The sequence below is a fragment of the Leuciscus leuciscus genome, assembly GCF_965113295.1.
Source record: "Leuciscus leuciscus genome assembly, chromosome: 16".
In the NCBI taxonomy this organism is placed as follows: Eukaryota; Metazoa; Chordata; class Actinopteri; order Cypriniformes; family Leuciscidae; genus Leuciscus; species Leuciscus leuciscus.
Window position 1 is genome coordinate 19,180,840 of NC_138740.1, and position 11,538 is coordinate 19,192,377.

An 11,538-nucleotide genomic window follows, 5' to 3' on the forward strand; every position below is an offset into this window, starting at 1 on the left:
AATTGTGGATTACGCTGAAATAACATCAACTAAAATAGGCTTTGCTTCTGAAATGGAGAAAAATGCCTTTGGGTTTAATTCATTAATTCATCAATCATTTATCAAGCAGATCCAGGGTTGTCAACTGGGGGTCCATGGATTGAGTTCTACATCCATTTATCAATGTGGTTAATGTGGAGTGTTAATATCATTAATGCTTTTTTATACCATGGTACAAATAAAATTTACCATTTTATATTAGGGCACAGGTTTTCAATATTTTAGATGCCACACACGGGCCCCAAATGTGATCATCCTGGTGTGACATTTTTACATGTTTTCTTTGTAGACTTATCTCCGGACCCCCTAGCACTCACTTATGCGCCCTCCTGAGGGTCCCTGGACCCCAATTTGTCTCTGTTGGCTGTGAGTCTGGGTGGGTGGTCCTTGCCTGGGGCACAAAGGAATTACAACACCTGTAACACCCCAAAGCAGTGTTGTGTGCATAATAAAGGATTAAATTAGTCAAATACAGTTCTGAAGAAAAACAACAACACCTGTCTGATTTAATGGATTTACAATAGAAGATACATTACCGTAGACGTAGGATTTCACTTTTTTTTTTTTTTTGCAGAACCAGTAGAGCGAGATTCAGAGTTGTTTTAGTGAATCGACTCGCTGATTCTGAACAGTGACTCGTCGAGCAGGTCACGCGCGCACGTCCCGACCACCCACATACGAGACTGAGGAAATGGCCGTGCGCTTTCTAACCGCAACGAGAAGATATCCAATCGATTTGTGCAGGCTGACACCAAGTGCGGTCACCAGGTAAACATGACATTTAGAGTAATATTTAGATAAATGTGCAAATAATGCGAGAAAAAGAGGGTTTTGCTCATGTTATCGTCAATCTAACCGTTTAAAGTGTTGTGGGGAAGCGTCGCTGCTAAGGCTAACGAGTGAGTTAACGGTTCAGCGAGACGCAAACCTCAATGTAACCGTTAAATATAACTTACAACCCAGACGAGTTTAAATTTGTTCAGAAATGACGAACACGTCGACCATTTCTAGTTCCGTAGTTTCGTTTTCAAGTTGTTTAGCATAGCGAGAATACCCCATCAGTCACATCTGGCACCTTTAATATCACATATGTGGCTTTCTTTAAAACGTTTTGTCCTTCTAACGGGAAATGAAATGTAACAAAGCTATTACAATCTGTAACGTTAGCTATTGCAACAGTGTCAAAATTAGTAAGTTACACCGGCAAGACTCTTAATGGGTTTTCAATATTTCAGTTTGTTTAGTGTTTTCATGTAACTTAGTGTAGTTATCAATCATACGGCTCATTTACTATAACGTTAACTTGCATGTTAAACGGAGTGAACGTGTAATTACTCGTAATGATGATTGTTGCTTATTGCATTCCGTTGGATTCTCTTTGTTCGCGACACATGCCAACGTAACTCTCTTTTGTCTCAAGAAACTTCAGCCACATCTGATCTTTTGGATCAAATTGAACCCACATAAATTATGCTTTTAATATTTCATATTTATTTAACAGTTTTTGGTCAAATAAAAATATTAAATAACTTAAAATAAACCTTTGAAATAAACGATTGATACAACTGACGATTGAAAGAAACAGTTTATATATATATCAGGGTTCCCGCGGGGTCTTAAAAAGTCTTAAAAAGTCTAAAATTCTGAACTTTAAATTTAAGGCCTTAAAATGTCTTAAAAACAGCCAGATTTTCATCCGTGGTCTTAAATTTCATTTAGTCAGGTCTAAAAAAGGTCTCGCCAACAGGCCGTTCACATATCGCATCTTTTGCGCGCTCAAGTTCGTTCAAATGTAGGCGCGCGCGCTCATAATAATTGAAAAATCTCAACTCTTCAGAATGCCGCAAACGCACCGCAGGTCATGTGACAAGAACCAACCAATCAGCTTCGCCCCTTTCCGTAACAACATTGAAAGCTCACTCAACTGGAAGGATGCGGGTGCACCCAAATAATACGGGTGTTTTTCTCTTCTCCGTAAATAAATCTTGAAGCAGAGCTACAGCAAGCGTTTCTCGCCGGTGGAAATCCATTAGCCACTAAAACTTCCACGGTTGCATAGCAACGACAGACGCCACGGGAAAATCCGACCGAATTTTACTATTAATAATAAAAGATAAGCTAAAGTGCATTGTAAATGTCAGTAATTTTTTTTTTTATATAAAAATGATTTAAAGTCTGAAATATGTGAGGTTTATCTTTTTATAAAGAAACTTTTTTGTCAAAACTTTATTTGAACTTGTACATGTTAGTATATAACATGTTGCAAGACACTTTTAAAATCTGGCTATCATTTTTAATGGTATTATTTTAATGTTTATGTAAAAAAAAAGTGCATATTGATGCTAATTTTATTTGTTATTTGCTGGTTTTTGACATTGTGTAGTATTAGTACTTTTTGAACAGGATTCTGTGATAACCGTGGTCATTTTTGTCACAATAATCATTGAAATGAAATGTTCATGCCATTTCATCTCTAGTTATGATCAACTAAAATCAACTAATTATGTGTTTTTTACAGTATAATATGCATAGTACAATTTTCTTAAAAAAAAAAATATATAGGCCTATATCTGATTCTGACACACGTTGTTGGGTGTGGAAGGTTACTAATGTGATTGTTTTATCTGTAAATTAAATTAATGTTTTTTCAATTACTTAATTCATTGAAATAAAATGAATTCTTTGATTTGAATTTTTTTTTGGCAATGCGTCGTGTAGGTCTTAAATTTCAAACTTTATGGTCTTAAAATGTCTTAAAAAGGTCTTAAATTTGACTTGCTGAAACCTGCAAGAACCCTGATATATATATATATATATATATATATATATATATATATATATATATATATATATATATATATATATATATATATTTGGGGGCTGGTATTAGTGCAACATGGCCACTTTTGAACTATAACGTGGGAATTTATTGATTATTAAATCATGTCATGTGGCTAAGAATTAAGTCATGGGAGTGAATCCATAATTCGTGGCTACTGGCTACGTTACCTATTTTCTACCCCAAATGTCTTGTGTGGAGCTCTGTTTTTCTCCATTGTGACATGTTTTTACATCCATCACTTAAAATCCATTCCTCTCCACTTATGCCAAACTATTTATTGTGGCATTACCGGTGCTGTGTAGTGTTTTAGGGAAAACAATTATCCAAGTTGCCTTTTACCCCCATTGTATCCTACCATAGAGAACACTGTGTTTAGGGTTAAAGTTTTACAATGTAACACATTTTGGGGTCAAATAAAAAATGTATTTGTTGTTTCGTGTAATATTAATTTGCCAATCAGATCTCTATGCAGAAGAAGAAACAAAGAAACGTTATAAGCATTGCAGTATTGTGTTCAGCATAATGCTGAATGCCATAGTCCTTTAACTTAAAAAGAGGTTGATTTACAGGTTTTAGAAGCCGCCTAATATAAAATACAATTTTCATTCTGATACAGTGATAATGCTCAGCAATTTTCTTTCCTCCAGGTCCGTTGTAGACCTCTTCAGCACTGCGGCAGAACAGCGTAGTGCTGGTGACGACTCCCATGGTGACGATGGAGATGACGACCACAATCACTCTGTGACACATGTCCGGACGTTGGAGATGAGAACCAGAAAACTGGAAGAGCAGGTTCTTGACCTCACGGTAAATTCACATAGTTTTATTTAATTCAGTCAAGTACTGTTTGTATATGGATAATTATCAGCTGTTGTATTGAACAGAACATGTTTGATTGGGGGATTGAAACTCGACATCTGGAAACCGCAAAAATGAGCCTCTTTTTTAACTACGTTTTAGTCTCGTCTTTTTTTTTTGTCAGTGATATTGCATGTTGATATAGTCACAGTTATCGTTTAATGACGTTGGTGTCATCTCGTCTTAGTCGTGGAAAAAAAAAGGTTGTTGACAAACATTTTTCGTCCTTTTTAAAAAAAACTAAATGAACTCTAATTGCTATAAATAAATTGTATAAGCCTATCTGCATTATGTTACCCATCAGGTTTAATCAACCTTGTATCTGCAGTTTTGTTGTTTTTCCATTTTTGCTTTTGGTAATTGTTAATCAAACTCTTTGTACTTTTCAAAGGAGAGATACAAACGAGCCCTGGCTGACTCGGACAATGTTAGAAGAAGAACACAGAAATTTGTTGAGGACGCCAAACAATTTGGTAACTTACTTTAATTTATCTACACATATTGCTTATAGGTGTTGACATTGCTTTTTTTGCATTAAACGTGACGTTCCTCCTGCAGGGATACAGAGTTTCTGCCGTGACATTGTGGAGGTTGCAGACCTGATAGAGAAGAGCGCAGAAGTTGAGGAGAGAGATGGAGTGCAGCAGCTGACGCAATACATGGCACACATACAAGGCCGGCTGCAGGACGTCTTCACCAAACATGGACTGGAGAAGATGAGCCCCGTGGGAGCCACCTATGACCCTTATCAGCATGAAATCGTCTGTCATACTCCAGCAGAGGGAGTGGAGCCCGGCTCCATAGCTGTGGTCAAGCAAGATGGTTACATGCTACATGGACGTACCATTCGCCATGCCCATGTGGGTATTGCTGTGAAGACACAGGAGCAGTGACAGGCCATTGGTTCAGTCCTCTCTTGCTTTATTTTCTTACACTCTTCATATGTTCTTGCATCTCTAGACAACTACACATTTGACTTACTTTTTGAAGTAATGGTTATTTATATATATTTGTAAATGTTTCTTTTTGTTTTTCTAACTTGTAACCCTACACAGATAAATTAGGCTGTGTTATTTGTGTTTTAGTTTGTTTTATTTTGAACCCAGATTTACAGTTTGTCCAATGCCCATTTAATGTCTGGAAAGATTCATTATTGTTTTTGTGTGTGTTAAAGACAGTATAATAAGAATCATGGTGTTAAATTGACTCGGAAAAATGCACTTTACACCCTTGTCATGGTGGTTTCTGTAAGTGATTAATAATTTCGGATCTTGAGGGGAAAAGCAGTTATGACTTAAATTGGAAAGTTACTAACACTTTGTAAGGTTCTATATGCTTAACAGTAGTTAATGATGTAGTTTCATTAATTAACAATGAACAGTCATGTTTACAGCATTTATTGATCTTGGTTAATGTTCATTTAAAAATATACTATTCATTCTACATCATATCAGTTCATAATGTATCATTTTAATGTTGACTTAATATTAATGAATGCATTAAAAGTGTTGGTAAGTTCATGTTAACTAATGTTAACATATAGAACATTATTGTAATCTTCCCAGAAAGTTATTGGCTGTTGAATGTTTTAAGTATGTGCTATATGCCGTCATTACCCAAAAATAAATGTTAGAAGTTTTTCTCTTTTAGAGAGGAGAAATGCACTTGAGATGTATATGTCCAAAATGGAATTGAACAATGTTGTTTGGGAGATAACGTTAACAAAAAAAAATATTTATATGTATTTATTTTGTTTGTAATATTTTGCCCTGCTAGTTTACTACTTTTGGTAACTGAGAAGAACAACTGTAAGCTATTTACATTTTCGTTTAAAATGAGGTTTTTACAGATGTAATCTTTGTAAATGTTGAAAACGATTATTTTTGAGTGTATGTGTGCGAAGTAGAGATCTTCTTGACTGAATAAAATCTCATCTTTTGTTCATTCTGTGCACTAGGTGTCAGTGTTTCCAAACAGAACTCACAGTAAATGCCGCTGAAAGACTCGTGTGGTGAAAAACACCGGAAATACGTTCAGAGTTACTGCACGTGTGTTTGTCCTGCTACACAAAATTTATCTCTTAGTAATAACTTTCCCATATTTCGAAAAATGACGAAGGTAAAGAAGGAGAAAACCGTCGAGGAGGAGACCGGGGGAACAGAAAAATCATACCAAGAATTAATAGCTAATATAAACCCCATCGCAAACCCGCTTGCATCGCGTAAACTAAGCAAAAAGCTCTACAAATGCGTCAAGAAAGGTAACATTTTTTTTCACACGATAATCGTTAACTATAATTCCTTTAAATCTGAATAAAAGTATACTAAATATGTTTGTATAGTTTTAATGTTTAAGACACCGGCACGTGGTTCCAGTCAGTTATTCATTATAAATGTTATTCGTTGTTTTTCACAGCTGCTAAAGTCAAACAGATTCGACGAGGAGTGAAAGAGGTACAGAAGTTTATCAACAAAGGGGAGACTGGGTAAGATGCGGTTCATTGTCCTCATGTTTTAGTATAATGGTCACTTGTTGAGCAGTCCACGTGTTTATTATTTTAACACTCTTTTCTGTCATCTTTTAGTATTGTGATATTTGCTGGAGACACTCTTCCCATCGAGGTGTATTGCCACTTACCAATCATGTGTGAAGACCGAAACCTGGCTTATGCTTATGTTCCATCTAAAGTTGTAAGTTTAGGAGTGTATTATGTTTGCCTCTCCAAATCAAATTTAATGAACAGTTACAATACTCATGAGTTTCCTCTTTCTGCAGGATTTGGGCTCGTCAGCTGGATCCAAACGGCCCACCTGTGTTATCATGGTCAAACCGCATGATGATTATAAAGAAGCCTATGATGAGTGTCTGGAGGAAGTCACATCTCTGCCCAAACCAATCTGAGGACATGTATATTCAATCATTCTATTAAAAATGAAAATAAAAAAACAATTTGGGATGGTTGTTTTGGGTGATTTTGCATGGTGTTAGTGTTCACCAGTGCGTCTGAAACCCAGTTCTGGATAGTTTTCTTCTTTGTGGACTTCTTCATTTGTGGAAAGGAGCAAAAATGTATAATACCGTTAATACAATGTTGTTTAAAGGTAGCTTCGGTTCATGTCATCTGACAGTGGATGGAGCTTAATATTCAGCCTGTTGTTTTACTCAATGTTTTACTGTTGATCTTTGTAATGCATTCTGTATTGATTGGATTTTGTTTTTTAAGTTTTTCAGAACTGCTTGATTGATTTGATTTTGGGGCAGTGGACCTCAGAGAGCTCCAAGAGATGTCGAAATAAACTTCTTTTTTTGGTACAGTTTTTTTTCTCATCTGTTTTATTGGATAAGTACTAATTTAACATTTATACTTTTGCATTGTAACATGATGGTGTTTAATTTTAAAATACAATGCTGCCAAAAAGGCGTACTATTAAATTTATAAAAAATGTACTTGAGTATGTTTTTAATATAATACAAATTTACTTTAATGCATTTTTAATACATTTAACAGTATCTTTTTCACCTGGGTAACTTGGAAGAATCATCAATATGAAATCATAAAATGCCATACATATGCATTCTGGTTGAATACATCTGATTTATCGGCCTTATGTTATTCCCACCTATACACGCATTCACTTAAATTATCATAAACTTGTTTGGTTGATATCACAATGAAACATTAAGTAGCATTTTTTTTTTTTTATCCAGATTTGCATATTTTTAATTACAGAAAGTCTGCTATGTAATAGCAGTGCCTTTTTTCCAAACAGTAGATGACATGGTGCTGATGCATATTTCATATATCATTCTGTATAATCTCAGCAAAAAGGTATATGTTACAAATGTAACATACACTTGAGTACGGAATGACAAAGATTTGCAGGAAGAGAAATATTTAAAAATACTTAGAAACAAATCATGCTACACTTGATGCGTTCAAAAGTTAATTGAATTGATTTATTTTGGACAATGTATACTGCATTATACATATTATGTCTACTCTGTTTTGTAGAGGCATTGCTTTCCCCTTAAGAACTAGAATAAACTCCCCAACAAGTACATAAAGTAAGTTAAATGGACAGACAGTTTGAGAAACCAAAGTATAAAGAAGTCGTCTGTAACACAGAACCTGATTTCACAACATGTACAACAAAGTACAACACGTTACTGGATCAACATCTTTGTTGATGTGTTGTTCCAGGATTAACAAAGATGTTGATCCAGGAACATGTACTTGATGAAATCAGGATCTGTGTTACGGACGACTTCTTTCCAATCAATCAACTAATCAGATTTGAGGAACAAGTTTGCAGCTGACAAACCAGGGTTAAGTGCTTTTACATCAGTGTTATTCATCATTTCCCTCTGATTTTAGGGATAACTTATGGGTTTATGGATACGGTTAGGGTGGTCAGTAATGTTACAGGATCAACAAAATACGTTGACCCAGTCCCAGTAACGCTACAGTAAAATCAGCACATGCCGTGCACGCAACAGTGGTTCTAGCAACGGCCATGTGCATGTCCACATGGTGGCAGTATTGGCCTTCCAGAAACTCCTTCCGTTCCGTTAGAGAGGTTACGCCATCAAGCCTGAACACACTTACACTGCTCTCTGAAGTTCACTGTACAGGATATATGCTGTATTTTGTATCAAAACTTAAAAAATGTCACTCATCATTCTCATATATTTACTTAAAGCTCATGACTGAAACAGAATATGGCCATAAGTAGAGTAGGGCCTCTTTGTTTGGTGAGGCAACACAGTGTCTGTTAGGTGTTGAAACTGATAAACAGACTTCACTGTGGATCTCTTTCGTTTCACTAGGCCCAGATTCCTGGTGCTTGTTTAGTCTGTGTTGACATCTTAAATATTTAATACCGAAATGCTATTACTCCCATGGTGTTTGTTGTTTTTTTGGCACATTTTACTCCCAAATCATGTATATAAGCACAAGAGAGGGGTTTCAGTCCATCCATTTGCCAAAACCAGAGAACAGGGCGGCTGACACTTAAGACTGCTGGCATATAAAGGCAGCAAGCATGGAAGACGTGGATAATACAATTTCTTTTGCTTCACATTTCATCACTGTATTGGATTACACACGATTTTCTTATCTCTTGAGGGACCAAGACCACAGTTAGTCCACCAGATCTGAGGAGGTAGCCTACTATACATGGAAGAACAACAATGAAAAACAATACTGACATTTTTCTGACACAGTCTATATGGGAAATGCAAAGGAATTCTGTTTGGATGTTTGGTCTTTTGATGCCCCATTGGTGAGCTCATTCTAATACATTTGTGAAACCGGACACAGGCATTGGCTAATGCAGTGGTATTGGCTAACTAACCCCAGCACTGCACAGTTAAGACAGAGATGGTCGTGGGAGGTATGAGGGTCCGTAGCTCTACCATTGGAAAAAGCGTAATGGCTAACTTGGATCACGTGTGCCTTCATAACCAATCACATTACAGTCTTGACGTCATTGAATTTCGTTCAGAGTTGTATGACAGTCAATCACTGTTTGCGAATAGGTTACCATAGAAGGGCGAATAGCAAACAACGTTTTTGCACCCTGGAAGGGCACTTCGCGGAAGGGGACGTTATTTGTAGGAGCGTTCCAAACAAAAGTGAACAACTGAATTTACTTATAGAGCATTGTAATGTTTGAAGCGGATGTCATAAATGTCAGTAGACCGGGAAGATTTTAAAACGAGCGGTTCAGTCATAAATCCGTAAGATCTTACCTTCATGCTGTGGAAATACAAACCGGATGACAGAATACAAAGAGCGGAGCACTGAAAATGGGCGGGGCTCAAGGTGTTTTGTTTTGTTGTGATATATATAATCCATTTATCACCCACATCATTACCATGATATATATCACCCATGTCATGCATTTCATATTAAAGGAACACTCCACCGTTTTTTGAAAAAGGGCTTATTCACCTTCTTTCCCACATTTAGATAGGTGGGCAAATGCATTTTTGTCTCAGTGCATGCATTGTTTTAGTTTGACAGGGTCGGCGCTAGCTTAGCTTAGCATAATGAATGGAATCCTTTGTTGCCAGCTAGCATGTCCAGAGTAAAAGTGATATAAAAAAAAAAACCCACCTAATTACTTCTTGTGGCCTGCGTATTCACAACAAGTACAAATAGCGATGCAGATTAACACTAGACGATTTCCTATGCAGATATTGACTTGGGACTATATTAGGGGGAAGCACAGGTGAAGCACTGCTACTTGGGCGCAGAGATATCATGCCCAAGTAGCAGTGCTTCGCCCTAATATAGTCCTTAATATATAAGTCAATATCTGCCTAGGAAATCGCCTAGTGTTAATCTGCATCACTATTTGTACTTGTTGTGAATACGCAGGCCACAAGAAGTAATTAGGTGGGTTTTTAAAAAATGTTATATCACTTTTACTCAGGACATGCTAGCTGGCAACAGAGGATTCCATTCATTGTGCTAAGCTAAGCTAGCGCAGACCCTGTCAAACTAAAACAATGCATGCACTGAGACAAAAATGCATTTGCCCACTTATCTAAATGTAGGAAAGAAAGTGAATAAGCCCTATTTCAAAAAACGGTGGAGTGTTCCTTTAAGTTTATAAGATACGTTTTTAATGATTTATATTTAATGCTTAACTTCAAAAGTTAAGAGCAGATCGGGAACACAAACACAAACACATATAAAGCATATATATTTGTTATCATTTTTATATATTTGTGTATAATAATAAAATATTCCTGTTGTCGCTGCCTAGCTTTGTAGTGGTACCAATCCACGTGAACCTAGAGGAAATTATGTGGTCTTTCATTGCTAAAGTGCGTTCCAAACGGCTTTGTTATGACAGACAAGTGTCCTGCTCCCTCCAAAGTCCCCACTTCAAGGGCTCTTCCCTTCGGAATGAGTGGGGCATAGGGACTTCACTTCCGATTGGAATTTGCCCGAAATGAATGAGAAGTGCAATTGTCAGTGACTTCTCTTATAAAACAACATTTGTTCGGTGGAAACTCTAAAAATAGATCAATCCAAAACGAATGTTTAAGAGCAAACATGTTGAAGATGAGCCGATAGGCCGTCGATTCATTAAATGATAAGCCGTTTTCCCACAAAAGCAGTTTATTCAGTGTAGTGAAGACTCTCCTCTATTGACATCCATAAAAAAACAGCCTCTGGTCTCCTTCACTGCTTACCACAACATTAGCAGGTGTTATGCTTTCTTTTTTTTTCTTTTTTTGTTTGCCAACCTTGCAGGCTTGCCTTCAAGTGGCTTTGGTTAAGATGTCTTCCTAATCAAACACACCTGATTATCGGATCGTTTGTAAAGACTCAAGACCTCAGTCAGATTAGAGAGATATCAAAAAAGTAGGCCTACTCCAGGACAAGGGTTGGGAACCACTGGGCTAATAAACTGCATTTTTGTTCTTAATGGATGAAAAGCTGGGTGGAACAGAAACTGTGCATTAATGTGACAAGGGCGTTCAAATGTCCTTCCTGTACATCACATTCCAGGCCACGTGTTCGTCTATTTACTCCCAACAGCGGGATGGGGTCTGACGTGAGTCACCTGTGTCCAGGGGCATGGTGACATAGCCAATGCCATGAGTTTACCAAACAAGCCTTAAAGTTCAGCCATGTTTTAGTGTACACACTTCAAAGTGTGGTCAATGTGTTATATGGGCGATGGAGGACCAACAAACTGAAGGAATGGAAAAACAAGTTATTATTACTAGTTATTATAATTAATTATTTTAGTCATAGATATGTGATATTGTTTGCCTGCATT

General features: G+C 36.8%; 2 protein-coding genes across 2 annotated transcripts; both read left to right on the forward strand.

Moving 5' to 3' along the window:
• Positions 1-655: 655 nt before the first annotated feature.
• On the forward strand, positions 656-5,683 carry grpel2 (GrpE-like 2, mitochondrial). The gene is made up of 4 exons (XM_082140919.1): positions 656-807; positions 3,529-3,688; positions 4,131-4,212; positions 4,298-5,683. Exons 1-4 carry the CDS (start codon positions 731-733, stop codon positions 4,630-4,632), a joined length of 654 nt encoding a protein of 217 aa, XP_081997045.1. The 5' UTR covers positions 656-730; the 3' UTR covers positions 4,633-5,683.
• A 54-nt stretch (positions 5,684-5,737) lies between these two features.
• On the forward strand, positions 5,738-7,056 carry nhp2 (NHP2 ribonucleoprotein homolog (yeast)). The gene is made up of 4 exons (XM_082140925.1): positions 5,738-5,999; positions 6,155-6,224; positions 6,324-6,429; positions 6,515-7,056. Exons 1-4 carry the CDS (start codon positions 5,849-5,851, stop codon positions 6,638-6,640), a joined length of 453 nt encoding a protein of 150 aa, XP_081997051.1. The 5' UTR covers positions 5,738-5,848; the 3' UTR covers positions 6,641-7,056.
• Positions 7,057-11,538: the final 4,482 nt, after the last annotated feature.